This window comes from Pristiophorus japonicus, chromosome 1, assembly GCF_044704955.1.
Source record: "Pristiophorus japonicus isolate sPriJap1 chromosome 1, sPriJap1.hap1, whole genome shotgun sequence".
NCBI classification, from domain to species: Eukaryota; Metazoa; Chordata; class Chondrichthyes; family Pristiophoridae; genus Pristiophorus; species Pristiophorus japonicus.
The window spans coordinates 99,531,357-99,553,898 of record NC_091977.1 but is presented as its reverse complement, the minus strand read 5'-3'; the positions used below and the strand labels follow the sequence as shown (position 1 = coordinate 99,553,898).

Below are 22,542 nucleotides of genomic sequence, written 5' to 3'. Positions count from 1 at the left end.
AACTAATTTTTAATGTCGTATGCTAACCTCCTCAATTCCATATTGCTAAATCCTCTCTAGTAATCTCCCATGTAGTACCTTATCAAAGGTTTTCCAAAAGACCATTTACCACATCTGTTATCTCATCAAAGAATTCTCTGATGTTTGTCAAGTGTGATTGTTCCCTTTGAAATCTGTGCTGGCCATTGCTATTTTCTAGTTAAGTAGACACATGGGCCTCGAAATTCATTGGCGCTTTGCCCATTTTACAGTGTTCAATATGGCAGGCGCGCACATGTGCACATTCCGTACTGGAAGTGCATGACCTGCCATATTGGTAAAGGCTGATATATAGGGGTTCACGGCCAGTGCCTGAAACAGGCATTAGGTCCTTTTCATATATCTCAGGTCTACCTGTTCTGATGCAGGAATTGTTCCCTGTGCCCAGTTCACTCTGGTGGTCAGCGCTATCTAATTTAATCCCCAATGTGTTTTTCTAATAGTTTTCTGACCACAGATAGTAAATCTCTCAGACCAATAATTTTATTATTTGCACTCATCTCTTTAATCTGACGTCAGATTTTCTCTTCCATTTACAGGCCAGTGAATTTACCAATCAAACTCAATAGAGTCCTGAAATACAATTCTAGCAATTTCCGCCCTCAGGACCCTAGGATGTATCCTGTATGCCCGGGCACTGTGGGGAGAAATTGGCCCCCTTTGTGCCTCCAGGGGGCGATAATGGGGTGTTAATGGATTACCGACCGGGTGTGGCAAAATTATGGATACCCGTGAACTTGCATGGTGCGTTAGTGCTGTCGCTAAAACTTATCGCCTCGATCTCCTGCGCTCCGGAGATCGTGATGTCATCCAGTGCGCAGCGCCCCGTTATCGCCCCGGATGTAAAATTTGCTCCCGGCCGCTGCAGCATCACCGGGCATCAACAACGGCAGCTGCAGGAAGCTTTGTGACCTCCGCCAGCCACTTGGGGAGCGGTAAGTAAAAGGCGTTGGTGGTCAGGTAGGCCAAAATGTTATTATCACCTCCTGTTTTTTGAATTTTTTCGATCCCACTGATCAGCCCTGCACTCTCTTATATCCATCATAATATCGCTCGTCTCACTCAACCACTTCAGAATTCTGCTCCTATCCCATATCCTTCTCTTTAGAAAAGACCGATGCAAAGCACTTTTTATTTTGATCATTATCTACAACTTGACAATCTTTGATGCTCTGGGCTCTTATTTGCTTTTAACAATTCTCTTTTTCCTGATATACTTGTAAAATATTTTACTATTGCTTTTGATGTTTTTGAAATTTTTTTCTCATGTTTCCTCTTTGATTGATTTACCCCGATCTTAACCTCATATTTTATCATATTGAACATAAGAATTAGGAACAGGAGTAGGCCATCTAGCCCCTCGAGGCTGCTCCGCCATTCAAAAAGATCACGGCTGATCTGGCCGTGGACTCAGCTCCACTTACCCGCCCGCTCCCCATAACCCTTAATTCCCTTATTGGTTAAAAAACTATCTATCTGTGATTTGAATACATTCAATGAGCTAGCCTCAACTGCTTCCTTGGGCAGAGAATTCCACAGATTCACAACCCTCTGGGAGAATAAATTCCTTCTCAACTCAGTTTTAAATTGACTCCCCCGTATTTTGAGGCTGTGCCCCCTAGTTCCAGTCTCCCCGATCAGTGGAAACAACCTCTCTGCTTCTTATCTTGTCTATCCCTTTCATTATATTCTCCTTTAATATTTTAATTATTATTATTATAGTCATCACAGGCCCTCCTCTTCTCTTTGATTTGCTTTCTAACATTTTTGTTTATCCATGGCATCCAAAAACTACTTGTTTCCTTCTTTTTGATAGAATATGCTTATCTGTACCATTGCAATCTTTTACAAAACCATTTCACCGTTGTTCTACAATCCTGTGTGCCAATTTCCCCTTCCACCTCACCAGCTGAAGTCTGTCCTTACCCAATCTGGTGTTCTAGTTTTTCTGCAGACTTTTTCTCTTTCTAGGTGCATCTAGGTGATCCTGAGGGTGGAAATTGCAAGAATTGTATTTCAGGGCTCTATTGACTTTGATTGTGTGCCAGAGAAGTGCAGAGTGGTCAATATAGTACCGGTTTTTAAAAAGGAACACAGAGCTCATCTTGATAATTACAGGCCAGTGAATTTACCATCTGTGGTATATTGTGATCACAACTCCCAAGGAGCACACCTTTAGTTGGCTCAGCTAAATGATCTATTTCATTATTCATAACCAGATCTAGCACTGCCTCCACCATTGTAGGCCTGCTGACATACTGCTTGAGGAAGGAGTTCTGTACACATTTTAGATATTCCATTCCCTTTTCTCAATTGATAAGTGGATAATTAAAATCTCCCAGAACAATAATTTTGTTATTCTCACTCATTTCTTTAATCTGACTTCAGATTTTCTCTTCCATTTCCTGTCTATTAATGCAACAAGCCCTTTTTAAAACACTGAGCTCCAAATATTTTGGTCAGAATTTTCATGCTGCCATGCGTGCAGGATTGGAGGCGGGTCAGGATTAAAATTCGCAATAAATGAGAGCGCGTCAGGACCCCGCCAACATCCCGCCTCCTCACGCCTTTAACTCAGGCGCGTTTGCCAGCACAGCACAGACCCGAATGGCAGAAGCGGGTGACCTAATTTAGTTCATTAATATCTTGTTGTCAGACCCCTAACAGTGTTTTTAACTGGATGTTTAGAATTTAATTGCATGACCACTGGAATCACTCAACTCGGGAACCGCGTCTGTCAAGCTGAGGCAGAAGTTCAGTGGCCATTGATTGAGATAATTACTGCCGAGCATAGAAAGCACAATAAATACTGCCTCATGGCACCTGCTTACCAGCCTAAGGGAAAAGCTCTTGCTGAGTGCATTTTGAGCACAGATTTATGTGTCAAGAGTTTGTAAGTCTTTTCTGCAAATTTAGAAGCCACTCTCAGTTCATTGCTACTAACTATTACACCATTTGCAGATTGCTTCTCTGATCTCTACTTGACCTGTCATTTATTACATCAGCATGGATTCCGTTTACACTTTCTCACCTTGGTCCTCAGAATCAGACCGGGATGAGCCAACACCAGCAGGAGCTGGCACACGAGCAACAGCACCAACAACATTCTCCTCAATGACCTGCTTGCTCCACAGGACAGGAGGCATTAGCGCAGGGCTGCACACCCGAGGTGATACCCCCAGCACAGGGTATACAGGCAAAGGCTTCCTCAACATGACTGAGCAGCAGTGCATAAGGAGGCTCAGGCAATTGCGCCGGATCATCGCAGATATATGCAGCTTGCTGGAGCAAGATCTGCAGCCCAGAGGACCTGGTGGACACGCTTTGCCAGTGGCTGTCAAAGTCATTAGCGCCCTCAACTTCTTCACCTCAGGCTCCTTCTAGGGATCTGCAGCAGATGTTTATGGCATCTCGCAGTCGGCCGCCCACAGATGACACTTGACACTGATGACGCCAGTGTTACTGAGTTGGCACTCAGCTTTGTCGCTCTGGCTGACTTCCCACGGGTGCAGGGCATCATCAACTGCACACACGTGGCCATCGAGACACCCCATCATCACCCAGGAATGTTTGTCCACCGCAAGGGCTTCTACCCCCTCAATGTGAGGCTGGTCTGCAACCATAGGAAGGTCATCATGCAAGTGTGTGTCAAATTTCCTGGCAGCTGTCATGACTCTTTTGTCCTATGCCAGTCCAGCCTCCCTCAGCTCTTTGCACGGCCAAACACTTACTGACTGGCTGCTTGGGGCTAGAAACTCGGTAGGTTAGCGCCTCCTGTTAATGCGTTGGGGGGGGGGCACTAACGGGGCGCTAAGGGGTTAGCGACCGGGCGCAGTGAATGCAGCGATGTCCGCAAACTTCAATGCTGGTTTAGCACTGGCGCTAACTCATTGTGCCTGGGCCTCTGGCGCCTCGCAGTTCGTGACATCATAAAGTGTGCAGCACCCCATTATCACCCCCGGATGTAAAATTGACTCTCACTCTGCTGTATCGCCTCGCGCCGACAGCGCCAGCAAGAGGGGGCATTGTGAACTTGGCTTGCCACTTCGGGAGTGGTAATTAAAGGGAATGGTTTTCAGCTAGTGCAATCTTTATTATTTTCACCAATCTGGTGCCTGCGCAAAGTTTTTCATGTTTCACTGGTGCAAGATGTCCACTTTGTGAGAGTAATGGCTGGAATAGCAGTTGCGCAGGTCACCTTGCAAAACAGAACTGCCGACAACGAGCTTGTGCAGCATCATTGGCCCTTCCCGTAAAGCGAGGGAAGCGGCCTCTCTTGCTGTAACAAATGCGCTCAAAATTGTTTAATGCTCTACCGCTACTGCCCCGCTCTCAGACTTTAGCGCCCTAAGAGAAGTGATTTAGCACTCCACATCCCTCTTGGAGCGCTAAAACTGAATATCACTGGAGGAGAGAATGATTAGCACCTGTCGCTATTTTTCAACTTTTCAAAATTCAGTACCCCAACTGAGGCGCTCCCGGATTTCTAGCCCAAGGGTTAGCCACTGAAGACATGGCTCATGACACCCTTGAGGAGGCCAAGTACTGAGGCTGAGGAGAGATACAATGAAAGCCACATCTCCACCAGATGTGTCATAGGCATGCTGAAAATGTGCTTCAGATACCTTGGCAGATCTGCAGGAGACCTTCAGTACACTCTAGCGAGGGTATCCAGACTTGTCGTCATCTGCTGTGTGCTGCAGAACATAGCGCAGCAACGAGAATTAGGGCTGCATGTGGAGCAAGGCACAGAGCAGACAGCCTCTTCAGAGGAGGAGGTCGGGGAGCATCAGCTGGAAGATGAGGAGCAGCAGGAGGAACCTGAGGTCCAGATGCCAGCAGCACCCGAGCAATTTGCTGCCCGGGAGGGCAGAGATGGTCTCACCATGGCCAGATTTACTTAACTTCCTGCATTGCACCAGTATGCCTGCTACATACTGTGGCAGGTTCCTGCCCCCCCTCACCCCCCACCATCACCACCACCACCACCAACAACACCATAAATCACCCCTGCAATGACCAGGCCATGGAGCAAAAATTCAGGGTCTTAAAGACCCGCTAATGCCCGTTTGTGGTGGCCATTCTTAAAAATCGAATAGTCGCCGCTTTGGCGTCAACTGGCCAACCCGACCTAAATTCAGGTCGGGGATTTTTCGGCCTGGACCCTATCCCACCCGAGTGGTTGCACTGTTAATTTTAATCAATAAAAATACTTACCACCCAATATTCAGCTGAACTCGTCGATCCTTCGCCACGCGGTGCCCCCGACAAGTTTTTCTGCCGGTGCACCCTCTGAAGACTGTGTGCGGTCGGCAGCGTGGCTGCCCTTAAAGGGAAGGGCCCACTGCTGCAACCCCAATGGAAACATTTTTGCCAGCTGACTTGCTGATCGGCCTATCATCGCCATCGCCTGCGACACGGTGGTGCTCATGTTGGAGATGGACATCCATTCTTTGCAGACATCACGGCCGCAAAACCTGTCAGAGTCTCCTGCAGTTCTTCCTGCACCTCCAGGATTGCCCTCTTTCTCGATGGCTCCCGAGGCATGCAGCTGAGCAGAGCTGGGAGCATCCTGTGTCTTCCAGCGAGAAGGCTCCACTGCTATCCCTGTCTCCACCATCCCCTCTTGCTCAATTGTGACTTGTGAGACAACAGGTGACAACACTATTCTATCTTGCGTAGGACCCACTGAGGTGTGCGTATCTGCGCTGGTGCTGGGTACGCTTAGGTTGGTGATGGGCATCCTTAGAGGCTGGAGGCTCTTCTGAGGAGTCGACTTCCTCTTCTGACGGATAGTGTGGTGTGCTCTTGGTGGACCTGTGGGAGAGTAAAGAGATGATTTAGAAATGTTATATTAAGTATGGGTAACATTACCATTATGCACACGATGAACATTCACTGGCTGCTGACATCAGTCCCACTGTGAGTGACTGCTGTATGCCATGTGGCTGTATGAGATGTAATTCTGTCACCAGGTTGCTGGTAGGTCTCCCTCTCCCACCGCAAGCTGCTCTGCAACTCCTGAGACCTCCAGGGCAACCTTCTCTGCTGTTGTCAAAGTGGCGATGGATGGAGGGCTACCTCTGGTTCTCTCCCTCTTCCTGTTATTGTGGGTTCTCTTCTCCTGCAAGGAGGGAAAGAAGAGACGTTTGAATGAGAGTGATGGCATGAGTGTTAGGAATGTGTGGGTTACATCTTTAGAGGGTGACTATGAGCGGTGTGTTGCCAATGCCAAAGCGCCAATGTCGAATGATCTTGTGTGTTGTTAGTCGGTATGTTTGCATTAGGATGAGGGTGAGTGTGACGGCTGGTTCGGTCGATGGGGATGAGAGTAAATAGATGGAGAGAGACGGATGGGTGGACGTGCAAGTTATGTTGGTGTAATTTATGCGCCTGTGAGTGCACTCACAGGTTTGTAGAGCTGTTGCCAAGCTCCTGATCTTTGGGCACCCTGTGCGGAGGGGAGCGGGCAGGTCGTAAGGCCTCCTCGTAGGACTGCTCCTGGGCATGGCCAAGGGGGCCATCAGCCGGTCCAGGCAGCAGGCGGTCGAGGGGGTCATTCAGCCCGATTGCCTGCCTCTCTTCCGCAGTTACATCCGAGTCAAGGTGTCCCTGGAGATGGAGCACGCAGTGTCCACCGGTACGCTCGCGGCCTTCCACGAGAGGTGGGCACCGGAGGGACTGGAGTGCATCATCACACCCGGCAACCAAATTTTAATTTGATTTTAATATTTAAAGTTTAATTTGTTTATTTTGCCGCTTTTAGTGCCCCCCCCCCCTTTTAGCCAGGGGGCACTTGTATAATTTGTGTTTCAGTGCCCTCAAAAAAACCCCCAAAAAAAACAAAAAAAAGGGGGCACTTGAAAAGTTTTTGGAGTGTGCCCCCGCCCCCCTTTAATCAGGGGGCGCTTGATCATTAGTTTACAACAAAAATAGTTGGAGAGCTGTTGCCACGCTCCTGATCTTTGGGCACCCTGTGCGGAGGGGAGCGGGCAGGTCCGAGGGCCTCCTCGTAGGACTGCTCCTGGGCACGGCCAAGGGGGCCATCAGCCGGTCCAGACAGCGGGCGGTCGAGGGGGTCGTTCAGCCTGACTGCCTGCCTCTCTTCCGCGGTTACATCAGAGCCAGAGTGTCCCTGGAGATGGAGCACGCGGTGTCCACCGGTACGCTCGCGGCCTTCCGCGAGAGGTGGGCACCGGAGGGACTGGCGTGCATCATCACCCCTGGGAACCAAATTTTAATTTGATTTTAAATGTCGCAAGTTTAATTTGTTTAAGTTGTGGGTTTTCGTACCCCCACCCGCCCCCCTACTTTTAGCCAGGGGGTACTTGTATAATTTGTATTTTAGTGCCCTCAAAAAAAAATACAAAACAAACAAAAAGGGGGCACTTGAAAAGTTTTTGGATTGTGCCCTCCCCTCCCTCCCCCGCCCCCCCCCCCACCTTTAATCAGGGGGCCATGGTTATTTGTTTTCTACAAAAATAGTTGTAGAGCTGTTGCCACGCTCCTGATCTTTGGGCATCCTGTGCGGAGGAGAGTGGGCAGGTCGGAAGGTCTCCTCATAGGACTGCTACTGGGCATGGCCAAGGTGGCCATTAACAGGTCCAGGCAGCGGGCGGCCAAGGGGGTCGTTCAGCCCGACTGCCTGCCTCTCTTCCATGGTTACGTTTGTGCCAGGCTGTCCCTGGAGATGGAGCACGTGGTGTCCACTGGTACGCTCGCGGCCTTCCACGAGAAGTGGGCACCGGAGGGACTGGAGTACTTCAGTACCCCCAGCAACCAAATTTTAATTTCACCATAGTCTTTCAAAAAGTATAATTTGTTAATTTGTCAGTTCCAGTGCCCCTTTAACAAGAGGGCACTTGATTTAAGATTTACTTAAAATAGTTGTAGAGCTGTTGCAGTGTGAGTGACTTAGCCAGTCACGTGATGGTCACAAGACTCAATAAAACCACAGTCAATGGAGTCCAGGTCATCCACGATGAGGTATGCAGTTGTGAGCGTAGTGCATGAACTGGTAATGTGTAGTGTGATTGTTGAACCTTTGTTAATAAACCAATTAGTTCTTAATAACAATATGTTGCAATGAATTCTTAAGCAAAGAACCCATGAAGCAAATACATTACAGTTGGTGAACATAACATAAGAATTAGGAACAAGAGTAGGCCATCTAGCCCCTCGAGCCTGCTCCGCCATTCAACAAGATCATGACTGATCTGGCCGTGCACTCAGCTCCATTTACCCGCTCGCTCCCCATAACCCTTAACTCCCTTATTGGTCAAAAATCTATCTATCTGTGACTTGAATACATTCAATGAGCTAGCCTCAACTGCTTCCTTGGGCAGAGAATTATACAGATTCACAACCCTCTGGGAGAAGAAATTCTTTCTCAACTTGGTTTTAAATTGGCTCCCCCGTATTTTGAGGCTGTGTCCCCTATTCCTCTCTCTTGTCTATCCCTTTCATTATTTTGAATGTTTCTATAAGATCACCCCTCATCCTTCTGAACTCCAACGAGTAAAGACCCAGTCTACTCAATCTATCATCATAAGGTAACCCCCTCATCTCCGGAATCAGCCTAGTGAATCGTCTCTTTACCCCCTCCAAAGCTAGTATATCCTTCCTTAAGTAAGGTGACCAAAACTGTACGCAGTACTCCAGGTGCGGCCTCACCAATACCCTGTACAGTTGCAGAAGGACCTCCCTGCTTCTGTACTCCATCCCTCTCGCAATGAAGGCCAACATTCCATTCGCCTTCCTGATTACCTGCTGCACCTGCAAACGAACTTTTTGGGATTCATGCACAAGGACCCCCAGGTCCCTCTGCACCGCAGCATGTTGTAATTTCTCCCCATTCAAATAATATTCCCTTTTACTGTTTTTTTTTCCCAAGGTGGATGACCTCACACTTTCCAACATTGTATTCCATCTGCCAAACCTTAGCTCATTCGCTTAACCAATCTAAATCTCTTTGCAGCCTCTCTGTGTTCTCTACACAACCTGCTTTCCCACTAATCTTTGTGTCATCTGCAAATTTTGTTACACTACACTCTGTCCCCTCTTCCAGATCACCTATGTATATTGTAAACAGTTGTGGTCCCAGCACCGATCCCTGTGGCACACCACTAACCACCAATTTCCAACCCGAAAAGGACCCATTTATCCCGACTTTCTGCTTTCTGTTAGCCAGCCAATTCTCTATCCATGCTAATACATTTCCACTGACTCCGCGTACCTTTATCTTCTGCAGTAACCTTTTGTGTGGCACCTTATCGAATGCCTTTTGGAAATCTAAATACACCACATCCATCGGTACACCTCTATCCACCATGCTCGTTATATCCTCAAAGAATTCCAGTAAATTAGTTAAACATGATTTCCCCTTCATGAATCCATGCTGCGTCTGCTTGATTGCACTATTCCTATCTAGATGTCCCGCTATTTCTTCCTTAATGATAGTTTCAAGCATTTTCCCCACTACAGATGTGAAACTAACCGGCCTATAGTTACCTGCCTTTTATCTGCCCCCTTTTTTAAACAGAGGCGTTAAATTAGCTGCTTTCCAATCCGCTGGTACCTCCCCAGAGTCCAGAGAATTTTGGTAGATTATAACAAATGCATCTGCTATAACTTCCGCCATCTCTTTTAATACCCTGGGATGCATTTCATCAGGACCATGGGACTTGTCTACCTTGAATCCCATTAGCCTGTCCAGCACTACCCCCCTAGTGATAGTAATTGTCTCAAGGTCCTCCCTTCCCACATTCCTGTGACCAGCAATTTCTGGCATGGTTTCTGTGTCTTCCACTGTGAAGACCGAAGCAAAATAATTGTTTAAGGTCTCAGCCATTTCCACATTTCCCATTATTAAATCCCCTTTCTCATCTTCTAAGGGACCAACATTTACTTTAGTTACTCTTTTCCGTTTTATCTATCTGTGAAAGCTTTTACTATCCGTTTTTATGTTTTGCGCAAGTTTACCTTCGTAATCTATCTTTCCTTTCTTTATTGCTTTTTTAGTCATTCTTTGCTGTCGTTTAAAATTTTCCCAATCTTCTATTTTCCCACTAACCTTGGCCACCTTATACGCTTTGGCTTTTAATTTGATACTCTCCTTTATTTCCTTGGTTATCCACGGCTGGTTATCCCTTCTCTTTTTCACGGGAATATATTTTTGTTGAGCACAATGAAAGAGCTCCTTAAAAGTCCTCCACTGTTCCTCAATTGTGCTACTGTTTAGTCTGTGTTTCCAGTCTACTTTAGCCAACTCTGCCCTCATCCCACTGTAGTCCCCTTTGTTTAAGCATAGTACGCTCATTTGAGACACTACTTCCTCACCCTCAATCTGTATTACAAATTCAACCATACTGTGATCACTCATTCCGAGAGGATCTTTTACGAGGAGATCGTTTATTATTCCTGTCTCATTACACAGGAGCAGATCTAAGATAGCTTGCTCCCTTGTAGGTTCTGTAACATACTGTTCTAAGAAACAATCCCTTATGCATTCTATGAATTCCTCCTCCAGGCTACCCCGCGCTATTTGATTTGACCAATCGATATGTAGGTTAAAATCCCCCATGATTACTGCCGTTCCTTTTTCACATGCCTCCATTATTCCCTTGATTATTGCCCACCGCACCGTGAAGTTATTATTTGGGGGCCTATAAACTATGCCCACCAGTGACTTTTTCCCCTTACTATCTCTAATCTTCACCCACAATGATTCAACATTTTGTTCATTAGAGCCAATATCATCTCTCACAACTGCCCTGATATCATTCTTTATTAACAGAGCTACCCCACCTCCTTTCCCTTCTTGTCTATCTTTCTGAATCGTCAGATACCCTTGTATGTTTAATTCCCAGTCTTGGCCACCCTGCAACCACATTTCTGTAATGGCCACCAAATCATACCCATTTGTAATGATTTGTGCCGTCAACTCATTTACTTTATTTCGAATGCTGCGTACGTTTAGGTAGAGTGTTTTAATACTAGTTTTTAAACCATGATTTTTAGTTTTGACCCCTCCTGCAGCCGCTTTATATTCAGTGGCCCTTTTTGTTTTTTGCCTTGGGTTTCTCTGCCCTCCACTTTTACTCATCTCCTTTTTGTCTTTTGCTTTTGTCTCCTTTTAGTTTCCCTCTGTCTCCCAGCATTGGTTCCCATCCCCCTGCCATATTAGTTTAACTCCTCCCCAACAGCACTAGCAAACACTCCCCCTCGGACATTGGTTCCGGTCCTGCCTTGGTGCAGACCGTCCGGTTTGTACTGGTCCCACCTCCCCCAGAACCGGTTCCAATGCCCCAGGAATTTGAATCCCTCCCTTCTGCACCACTGCTCAAGCCACGTATTCATCTGAGCTATCCTGCGATTCCTACTCTGACTAGCACGTGGCACTGGTATCCTGAGATTACTACTTTTGAGGTCCTATGTTTTAATTTAGCTCCGAGCTCCTTAAATTCGTCTCGTAGGACCTCATCCCTTTTTTTACCTATATCGTTGGTACCAATGTGCAGCACGACAACTGGCTGTTCACCCTGCCTTTTCAGAATATCCTGCACCCGCTCCGATACATCCTTGACCCTTGCACCAGGGAGGCAACAAACCATCCTAGAGCCTCGGTTGCGGCCGCAGAAACGCCTATCTATTGCCCTTACAATCGAATCCCCTATCACTATTGCTCTCCCACTCTTTTTCCTGCCCTCCTGTGCAGCAGACCCAGCCATGGTGCCATGAACTTGACTGCTGCTGCCCTCCACTGATGTGTCATCCCCCTCAACAGTACTCAAAACAGTGTATCTGTTTTGCAGGGGGATGACCGCAGGGGACCCCTGCACTACCTTCCTTGCACTGCTCTTCCTGCTGGTCTTCCATTCCCTATCTGGCTGTGGACCCTTCACCTGCGGTAAGACCAACTCACTAAACGTGCTATTCACGTCATTCTCAGCATCGTGGATGCTCCTGAGTGAATCCACCCTCAGCTCCAACTCCGCAACGTGGTCTGTCAGGAGCTGGAGGCGGATACACTTCCCGCACACATAATCGTAGGGACACCGGAAGTGTCCCTAAGTTCCCACATGGTACAGGAGGAGCATATCACGTGACCGATCTCTCCTGCCATGACTTAACCCTTAGATACACTTAAATTGGCAACAACAATGCTAAAGTTTGCTCACTGTTATAGAAGAGAAAAAAGAAAAACTTCTCACCAATCACCAGCCAATCACTTACCCCCTTGGCTGTGACGTCACCTTTCTGTTTCTTTCTACTTTTTTGCCTTCTCCCTGTAGCTGCACCGGCTGGGCCTTTATAAGCCTCTCGCCGACCCCGGACTCACGCCTCTCCGACGCACCTCCTCAACGCTGCTCCCGACTCAGCGACGCACCTCCTCACGCTGCTCCCGACTCAGCGACGCACCTCCTCATGTTGCTCCCAATTGCCGCCGCGTTGGGCCTTTATTGGCCTCTCGCCGACCCCGGACTCACGCCTCTCCGACGCACCTCCTCGACGCTGCTCCCGACTCAGCAGAATGTGTGAGGAATGATGTGCAGGAGTAGGCTTGGGAAGGCAGAGTGATGGGAATGTAGTGACAAGCACAGCAGGATGAAGTTGAGCGTGGCTCTGCACTCACCTTTCCTGATCTCATGAGATCCCCGAAGTGCTTCCGGCACTGCACCCAGCTCCGCCTCACCACATCCCTGCTGTTCACCTCCTCTGCTATTTGGAGCCAGGTTCTTTTCGTCTCCTGGTGAAGTCTCTTCCGCCCATCAGCAGGAAAGAGGACCTCCCTGCGTGCTCTGAGTCACTCCACAAGAATATGTAGGGAGTCATCTGAAAACCTGGGTGCCGCCCTCTGTCTCTGTGAAGCCATCTCTGCAAGGCTGAGCAATAACCAGGGGACGCGTTTATTTGTACTGTAAAAATTGCCACCCTTTGTCTCTGATTGTTCCCCATGTAGGATAAGCCACACCCTGAAGTTTCTCTAGAATGTGTAACTGGAACCGCCCAGCCCAAGTTCTCACTGACTTTGCAAATTGTAACTCGATCCACTTTGACTTCGAGAAGCCACAGAGGATATATCTCCCCAGAAGCCACTAAGTGCCAGCTAAAGTCCCTTACTCCAGTGCAAGTGCATCCCTCCTCCAGCCGAAGTCCCTTACACCAGTGCAAGTGCATGACCTTACACCCCACCTCACCCATAGATGGGGCATTGTGTATGGATTGTTAACAGGTTTATTGGGTATGAAGTGAATAGTGATAGTGTAGTGACTTCTGGATTTCATCCACTCCAACGATGTTCCTTGTAGCGGGTTGTAACAACATGATCTGTCTTCCCTGAGTTCCCTCTCTCCCCTCCGATCCCCCTCACTCGTGTCTCTCTCCTCCCTCCTCTCTCTCTCTCCCGCCCTCCCACCGCAGGCTCTCTCTCCCCACCCCCCAGGCTCCCTCTCTTCCCCCCAGACTCTCCCTCTCTCCCACCCAAGGCTCTACGCCCCCCAGGCTCTCTCTCACTCTATCACCCCCACGTTCTCTCTACCCCCTTCCCCCCAGTCTGTTTCTGTTTCTCTCTCTACCCCCTCCAAGACTCTCTTTTTCTTCTCCTCCCTCTCGGGCGCCCGTCGGATCGGGGCCGCTCAGCTCTCGGGGCTGCTTGGATCGGGGCTGCTCGGGGGTCAGGGCCGCTCGGGTCAGGGCTGCTCGGGTCAGGGCTGCTCAGGTCGGGGGTCGGGGCTGCTCGGGGGTCGGGGCCGCTCGGGGGTCGGGGCCACTCGGGGGTCAGGGCTGCTTGGGGGTCGGGGCCGCTCAGGGGTCAGGGCCGCTCGGGTCGGGGCCGCTCGGGGGTCAGGTCCGCTTGGGGATCAGGGCCGCTCAGGGGTCAGGGCCGCTCGGGTCGAGGCCGCTCAGGGGTCGGGGTCGCTCGTGGCGGTCAGGGCCGCTCAGGGGTCAGGGCCGCTCGGGGCGGTCAGGGCCGCTCGGGTCGGGGCCGCTAGGGTGTCAGGGCTGCTCGGGGGTCAGAGCCGCTCGGGGGTCAGGGCCGCTCGGGGCGGTCAGGGCCGCTCGGGGGTCAGGGCCGCTTGGGGGTCAGGGCCGCTCGGGGGTCAGGAGCCGCTCGGGTCGAGGCCGCTCAGGGGTCGGGGCCGCTCAGGGGTCGGGGCCGCTCAGGGGTAGGGGCCGCTCGGGGCGGTCAGGGCCGCTGGGGGGTCAGGAGCCGCTGGGGGGTCAGGGCTGCTCGGGGGTCAGGGCTGCTCGAGGCGGTCAGGGCCGCTCGGGGGTCAGGGCCGCTCGGGTCGGGGCCACTCGGGGGTCAGGAGCTGCTGGGGGGTCAGGAGCCGCTCGGGTCGGGTCCGCTCGGGGGTCGGGCGCACTCAGGGCTGCTCAGTCGGGAGCAAAGTGGTCAGAATGATTCAGGTTCGGGGCTGCACTTTGGGTCCGGCATTTCCGGTTCGGGCTCGACAGACGCATGCACAGAAGGACAGAAAGAAACAGTACAGATACTCAGTCTCATAACCAGGTGGTGATATATATTGCCTGCACACTCCTGGATGAACCTTCAGATACAATGTGGCCAAGGCTGCTTTATATTGAAAAAGGAGTTAGATGAAGTCCTTACTACTAGGGGGATCAAGGGGTATGGTGAGAAAGCAGGAATGGGATACTGAAGTTGCATGTTCAGCCATGAACTCATTGAATGGCGGTGCAGGCTAGAAGGGCCGAATGGCCTACTCCTGCACCTAGTTTTTATGTTTCTATGTAAATATCCCCGCTAGAAATGAGTCATCGATGGTGTCATCAGTCCCGCACCATTTAATAGGGCTGGGAAACGTGCAGGCCTACCTGAATAGATGCCGTTGACGGAAAGTCGCTCTGAGTAGCGGGATGAAAAGAAGAAAGGTGTTCCAACCGCCCGCACCCAACCCGCCCAGGTAATGAAAATTCCAGCCATTGACTCTATCTGTAGCCCTTCCTTGTTTACATAGAAACATAGAACATAGAAACATTGAAAATAGGTGCAGGAGTAGGCCATTTGGCCCTTCGAGCCTGCACCGCCATTCAATAAGATCATGGCTGATCATTCCTTCAGTACCCCTTTCCTGCTTTCTCTCCCTTGATTCCCTTAGCCGTAAGGGCCATATCTAACTCCCTCTTGAATATATCCAATGAACTGGCATCAATGACTCTCTGCGGCACGGAATTCCACAGGTTAACAACTCTCTGAGTGAAGAAGTTTCTCCTCATCTCAGTCCTAAATGGCCTACCCCTTATCCTTAGACTATGTCCCCTGGTTCTGGACTTCCCCAACATCGGGAACATTCTACCCGCATCTAACCTGTCCAGTCCAGTCAGAATCTTATATGTTTCTATGAGATCACCTCTCATCCTTCTAAACTCCATTGAATAAAGGCTCAGTCGATCCAGTCTCTCCTCGTTTCTCAGTCCTGCCATCCCGGGAATCAGTCTGGTGAACCTTCGCTGCACTCCCTCAATAGCAAGAACGTCCTTCCTCAGATTAGGAGAACAAAACTGAACACAATATTCCAGCTGAGGCCTCACTAAGGCCTTGTACAACTGCATTAAGACCTCCCTACTCCGATATTCAAATCCCCTAGCTATGAAGGCCAACAAAGCATTTGCCTTCTTTACCGCCTGCTGTACCTGCGTGCCCACTTTCAGTGACTGATGAACCATGACACCCAGGTCTCGTTGCACCTCCCCTTTTCCTAATCTGCCGCCATTCAGATAATATTCTGCCTTCGTGTTTTTGCCCCCAGAATGGATAACCTCACATTTATCCACATTATACTGCATCTGCCATGCATTTGCCCACTTGCCTAACCTGTCCAAGTCACCCTGCAGCCTCTTAGCGTCCTCCTCACAGCTCACACCGCCACCCAGTTTAGTGTCATCAGCAAACTTGGAGATATTACACTCTATTCCTTCATCCAAATTGTTAATGTATATTGTAAAGAGCTGGGTTCCCAGCACTGAGCCCGGCAGCACTCCACTATTCACTGCCTGACATTCTGAAAAGGACCCGTTTATCCCGACTCTCTGCTTCCTGTCTGCCAACCAGTTCTCCATCAATGCCAGTACATTACCTCCAATACCATGCGCCTTGATTTTGCACACCAATCTCTTGTGCGGGACCTTGTCAAAAGCCTTTTGAAAGTCCAAATACTCCACATCCACTGGTTCTTTCTTGTCCACTCTGCTCGTTACATCCTCAAAAAATTCCAGAAGATTTGTCAAGCATGATTTCCTTTCATAAATCCATGCTGACTTGGACCGATCCTGTCACTGCTTTCCAAATGCGCTGCTATTTCATCCTTAATGATTGATTCCAACATTTTCCCCACTACTGATGTCAGGCTAACTGGTCTATAATGACCTGTTTTCTCTCTCCCTCCTTTTTTAAAAAGTGGTGTTACATTAGCTACCCTCCAGTCCAAAGGAACTGATCCAGAGTCCAGTGACTGTTGCAAAATGATCACCAATGCATCCACTATTTCTATGGCCACTTCCTTAAGTACTCTGGGATGCAGACTATCAGGCCCTGGGGATTTATCGGACTTTAATCCCATCAATTTCCCGAACATAATTTCCCGCCTAATAAGGATATCCCCTCAGTTCCTCCTTCTCACTAGACCCACTGTCCCCTAGTACATTCGGAAGGTTATTTGTATCTTCCTTCGTGAAGACAGAACCGAAGTATTGGTTCAATTGGTCTGCCATTCCTTTGTTCCCCATTATAAATTCACCCGAATCTGACTGCAAGTGACCTACGTTTGTCTTTACTAATCTTTTTCTCTTCACATATTTATAGAAGCTTTTGCAGTCAGTTTTTATGTTCCCAGCAAGCTTCCTCTCGTACTCTATTTTCCCCCTCTTAATTAAACCCTTAGTCCTCCTCTGTTGAATTCTGAATTTCTCCCAGTCCTCAGGTTTGTTGCTTTTTCTAGCCAATTTATATGCCTCTTCCTTGGCTTTAACACTATCCTTAATTTCCCTTCTTAGCCATGGTTAAACCTTCCCAGTTTTATTTTTACTCCAGACAGGGATGTACAATTGCTGAAGTTCATCCATGTGATCTTTAAATGTTTGCCATTGCTTATCCACCGTCAACTCTTTAAGTATCCTCTGCCAGTCTATTCTAGCCAATTCACGCCACATACCGTCGAAGTTACCTTTCCTTAAGTTCAGGACCCGAGTTTCCAAATTAAATTTGTCACTCTCCATCTTAATAAGGAATTCTACCATATTATGGTCACTTTTCCCCAAGAGGCCTCGCACAACAAGATTGCTAATTAGTCCCTTCTCATTACACATCACCCAGTCTAGGATGGCCAGCTCCCTGGTTGGTTCCTCGACATAAAACACTCCAGGAAATCCTCCTCCACCGCATTGCTACCAGTTAGGTTAGCCCAATCAATATGTAGATTAAAGTCACCCATGATTACTGCTGTACCTTTATTGCACATATCCCTTATTCCTTGTTTGATGCTGTCCCCAACCTCACTACTACTGTTTGGTGGTCTATACAAAACTCCCACTAGTGTTTTCTGCCCTTTGGAATTCCGCAGCTCCACCCATACCGATTCCACATCATCCAAGCCTTACTATTGCAATAATTTCCTCTTTAACCAGCAACGTCACCCCACCTCCTTTTCCTTTCTGTCTATCCTTCCTAAATGCTGAATACCCTTGGATGTTGAGATCCCAGCCTTGGTCACCCTGGAACCATGTCTCCGTGATGCCAATCACATCATATCTGTTAACTGCTATCTACGCAGTTAATTACATCAAACCACTGCACAGATTGGAGTCCCTCTTTTACCAATATTGCCACTGCACCTTTTTTCTTATCTTTTTCTCTTCCTATTTTTTAGCAGGGGCCATTAGATAGTAATTAGGAGCAGGGACCCTATGTGATTTTTTTTATTGCCCAAGCCCAGGGCTGCTTAAGCCTTCCAAGCTGAGATCAGCTATTGGGGAATTGAGTAAGAACAGGCAAAATAAGTAGAAATAGTTTACTTTAGTTTTTTTTTAACAGAATATTATAAGTTGATTGCTTTAGGAGTTTCAGTCAGCATATTTTTTCTTAAAAAAAAGCTAAATCTAAAGGTGCTGGAAATCTGAAACACAAACAGAAAATGCTGAAAACAATTAGCAGGTCAGTCAGTATCTGAAAAGGATAGGTATGTTAACATTCCAGTTGTAATTAGTAATTTCCAATACAAACTAATGATGTGGATATGTCACTACTGAAATGTCTGAATGTAATTCTGGAATAATAATTTTGTGTTTATTAGGATGAGGAGCCAAAATATTTTAGTGACTTCTACATGCTTACAGGTAAGTGGTTATAGTGATGTTTTTTCAACTATTTAGGAGACATAAAATAATGAACCGTCTAATTCATTCTACTCTTCCTTTATTATGTTTTACTTCTGGGGATTCCTAGTTGCTACAAGACTCTTGTTATAGGATGCAGGTTTGGTCCTGTAATTCCCCACATGGAATGTTTTCAATCTGAGTTGGGTCATCGTGGGGAGGCATTCAGTGGAGGGCAGGTGCCTGCCCCACAGGTGACAGAGTGACATTGGTAGAGCCCCGGCAGTTGCTAATCTACCTGCTATCTCAGGCAGGATGTGAAACCTCGAGAGAGAAAATGGAAAAGGAATATGAGTACTTTACTGAAATATGTATATCGTTCATTATTTCAACCTTTTTAATACAAAGGTGTCTGCGTGTTAATGTTTAATAAGTAATTTTATATCCTAATAATAGCAAGCAAAGTGACCTCCTGTAAAGAAGATACAAAACGTTCAGCTATCAGGCCCAGATATAAATGTCTGTCAATGAAGGTTAAAAACAAGTGAGTAAATATACTACTTGGTGTGATACTGAGCCGACCAGAGCAAGAAGGTTCCAGATTCATAGAATCACAGTATCATGTAATAGTACAGTAAAGAAGGAGGCCATTCAGCCCATCGAGTCTGTGCCGTCTCTTTTGAAGAGCAATCCAGTTAATCCCACACCCCCACTCTTTCCCCGTATCCCTGCAATTTTTTCTCCTTCAAATCTTTATCCAATTCCCTGCTCTGTATTATTGAGGTGTTATAAATTGCCATAATGCTTCTGGACTATGGAAATGAAAAAACAACTGGAGCTCCCATAACTGATTGCAATCCAGTGACCATTATTGGGAACTGTACTTGTGTTATAGTAGGAGAGGACTGGATTGGGCTTAGCTGGATGTTCCAGATTGGGTCACCTCACAGGTTGTTAGGAGTACAGAAGCTGTAAAGGAGACTGGGTGACGATCGGCAGACAAGGCAGGATGAAACAAGTGATGGTAGAAAGGAGAAAGGATGTAATAGGAATAGCAGCTTAGTTACCAGTAGTGTGGATAACACACAGAAGGGTAACTATCAGCAATGACAGGGTACTGAGGAGCAAGTGGTTACCCATGGGGTAAACACTACAGGTTAGTAAGAATAGGCGAGTGGTGATTGTGGCGGATTCCATAGTCAGGTTAGTAGATAGTTTCTTTTGTAGACGTGATACAGAGTTCTGAATGGTATAAGAACATAAGAAATAGAATCAGGAGTAGGCCATTCGGCCCCTCGAGTCTGCTCCGCCATTCAATAAGATCATGGCTGATCTGATCATGGACTCAGCTCCACTTCCCCGCCCGCTCCCCATAACCCCTATTCCCTTATCGTTTAAGAAACTGTCTATTTCTGTCTTAAATTTATTCAAGATCCCAGCTTCCACAGGTCTCTGAGGCAGTGAATTCCACAGATTTACAACCCTCTGAGAGAAGAAATTTCTCCTCATCTCTGTTTTAAATGAGCGGCCCCTTATTCTAAGATTATGCCCCCTAGTTCTAGACTCCCCCATCAGTGGAAACATCCTCAGTGGAGACATCCTGGGTCCTCCGAGCTAAACAAGCCCCCTCACAATCTTAAACGTTTCGATAAGATCACCTCTCATTCTTTTGAATTCCAATGAGTAGAGGCCCAACCTACTTAACCATTCCTCATAAGTCAACCCCCTCATCCTCGGAATCAACCTAGTGAACCTTCTCTGAACTGCCTCCAAAGCAAGTATATCCTTTCGTAAATATGGAAACCAAAACTGCACGCAGTATTCCAGGTGTGGTCTCACCAATACCTTATATAGTTGTAGCAAGACTTCCCTGCTTTTATACTCCATCCCCTTTGCAATAAAGGCCAAGATACCATTGGCCTTCCTGATCACCTGCTGTACCTACAAAATATCCTTTTGCGTTTCATATACAAGTACCCCCACGTCCCGCTGTACTGCGGCACTTTGCAATCTTTCTCCCTTTAAATAATAACTTGCTCTTTGATTTTTTTCTGCCAAAGTGCATGACCTCACACTTTCCAACATTATACTCCATCTGCCAAATTTTTGCCCACTCACTTAGCCTGTCTATGTACTTTTGCAGATTGTTTTTGCCCTCCTTACACATTGCTTTTCCTCCCATCTTTGTATCGTCAGCAAATTTGGCTACAATACACTCAGTCCCTTCTTCCAAGTCGTTACTATAGATTGTAAATAGTTGGGGTCCCAGCACTGATCCCTGCGGCACCCCACTAGTTACTGGTTGCCAACTGTGGAAGCACAGTCCCGCATTTCTGAACTCTTGCTTCAGCACGTGGTCTGAAGTTTGGATTAAGAAAACAGGAAGATTGAAGTTTGGATTAAAAAACAGGAAGATTGGAAGTTTGGATTGAAAAAAGACTGCTAGACAATGTTGTGTCGTTATGCCATTGAAATGAGTAACTGGTCATGTCTGAATGTTAAATATTTGAGTATCTTGTTACGGTGGGAATAATGGAAATTCAGGACTAAACGATTTGATGATGTCAGTATGTTAAGTATTTGATTGTAACTTTGTTACTATGCGAGGAAACGATTGTTATTTAATGACATCTGTAGGTTAAGTATTTGAGTACCTTGTTACAGTGAGAATAATTCTCTGTATGTTAAACGATTCAGAAAGCATTAGTCATGATTATCTAAATGCAAAGAATAAGAGTTCAAAAGCTTTTTAGATATGAAAGATGGAACTGGCTTTTGTCACAGAGACTCTTATGGACTGTAGAGACACTTGGACTGTAGAGACACTGGAATCTCGAAAGGTGTGTAACTTCTGGAAAAGCTGCCTTTGCAAGCCGATTTGTTGGCTTGTGAATGTCTGAATGTCTAAATAAAGATCTAGCCTTTACTACAACTGAGTGTGTGCGTGTAATTCGATGTTAAATGCAACAAAGCGAAAAGAGCAAGACAGCCTTTTACAGCACCAACCAGAGAATGAACCATTTATCCCGACTCTCTGTTCTCTGTTAGTTAGCCAATCCTCTATCCATGCTAATATATTACCCCCAACCCCGTGAACTTTTATCTTGTGCAGTAACCTTTTATGTGGCACCTTGTCAAATGCCTTCTGGAAGTCCAAATGCACCACATCCACTGGTTCCCCTTTATCCACCCTGTTCGTTACATCCTCTATATTGGAGGTCATAGAAACATAGAAAATAGGTGCAGGAGCAGGCCATTCAGCCCTTCTAGCCTGCACCGCCATTCAATGAGTTCATGGCTGAACATGAAACTTCAGTACCCCCTTCCTGCTTTCTCGCCATACCCCTTGATCCCCATTCTTGGTTAGGAGGTTAGAGACAGAGGGGGCTAAATTGCTCCTTTTTCAGAGGGCCGTTAGTGCCTCCGACTGGCACTAACAGGGTGGAAGAGACTTTTTGTCTGGGGAGAGGCGCTACCTGCTCCCGGGAAATTGCCTGGGAGTTCCGCGGTAGTCGAGCTCGCGGTTGCCGCACAACCGGTGATGATGTCATCGCCGTGTGTGGCGATCCCTCTCCATCCCACACCAACCCTGTGGGAGACACTCCTTACCTGATCACACAGGTATAAAAAGGGAGGTCCCACGCAGGGTCATCGTCTTTGGAATCCTGTAAATAAAGAGAGCAGGTCACAGAGTGACCTTGTCCCCAGAATGTTGTATGCTGTAGAGTAAGGAATTTACATTGGCGACGAGAAACGGGAATTCACGGCCCATGAGAATGGCCACCGGTAGCACAGAGGAACGGTACTGTTTTGGGGAAGACTGGGACGATTTTGTCGGGTGGCTTCAGCAAAGCTTTGTAATGAAAGAATGGCTGGGGGATGCAGCGGCCGACAAGCGAAGGGCTCATCTTTTGACCAGCTGCGGACCAAAGACTTATACGGTCATGAAGGACTTACTAGCACACGAAAAGCCGGCGGACAAAACCTTTGAAGAACTTACTAAATTGATCAGGGAGCACCTCAAACCGGCGAGTAGCATACATATGGCCCAACACAGATTCTACACCCACCGACGTCGTGAAGGACAGAGCATACCGGACTTCGTAGCGGACCGTCGGCGTTTGGCCAGCCTCTGTAAGTTCACGGACGCCTGCAGGGGGGAGATGCTAA

General features: G+C 47.6%; 1 protein-coding gene across 1 annotated transcript in view; it reads left to right on the top strand.

Moving 5' to 3' along the window:
• Positions 1–22,542, top strand: part of LOC139228397 (rab9 effector protein with kelch motifs) — a 194,141-nt gene that overhangs the window by 24,854 nt on the left and 146,745 nt on the right. Inside the window, exons 3-4 of the mRNA XM_070859885.1 lie at positions 2,484–2,497; positions 18,360–18,393. Of these exons, the coding sequence (XP_070715986.1) occupies positions 2,484–2,497; positions 18,360–18,393 (48 nt within the window). The remainder of the gene's footprint in view (positions 1–2,483; positions 2,498–18,359; positions 18,394–22,542) is intronic.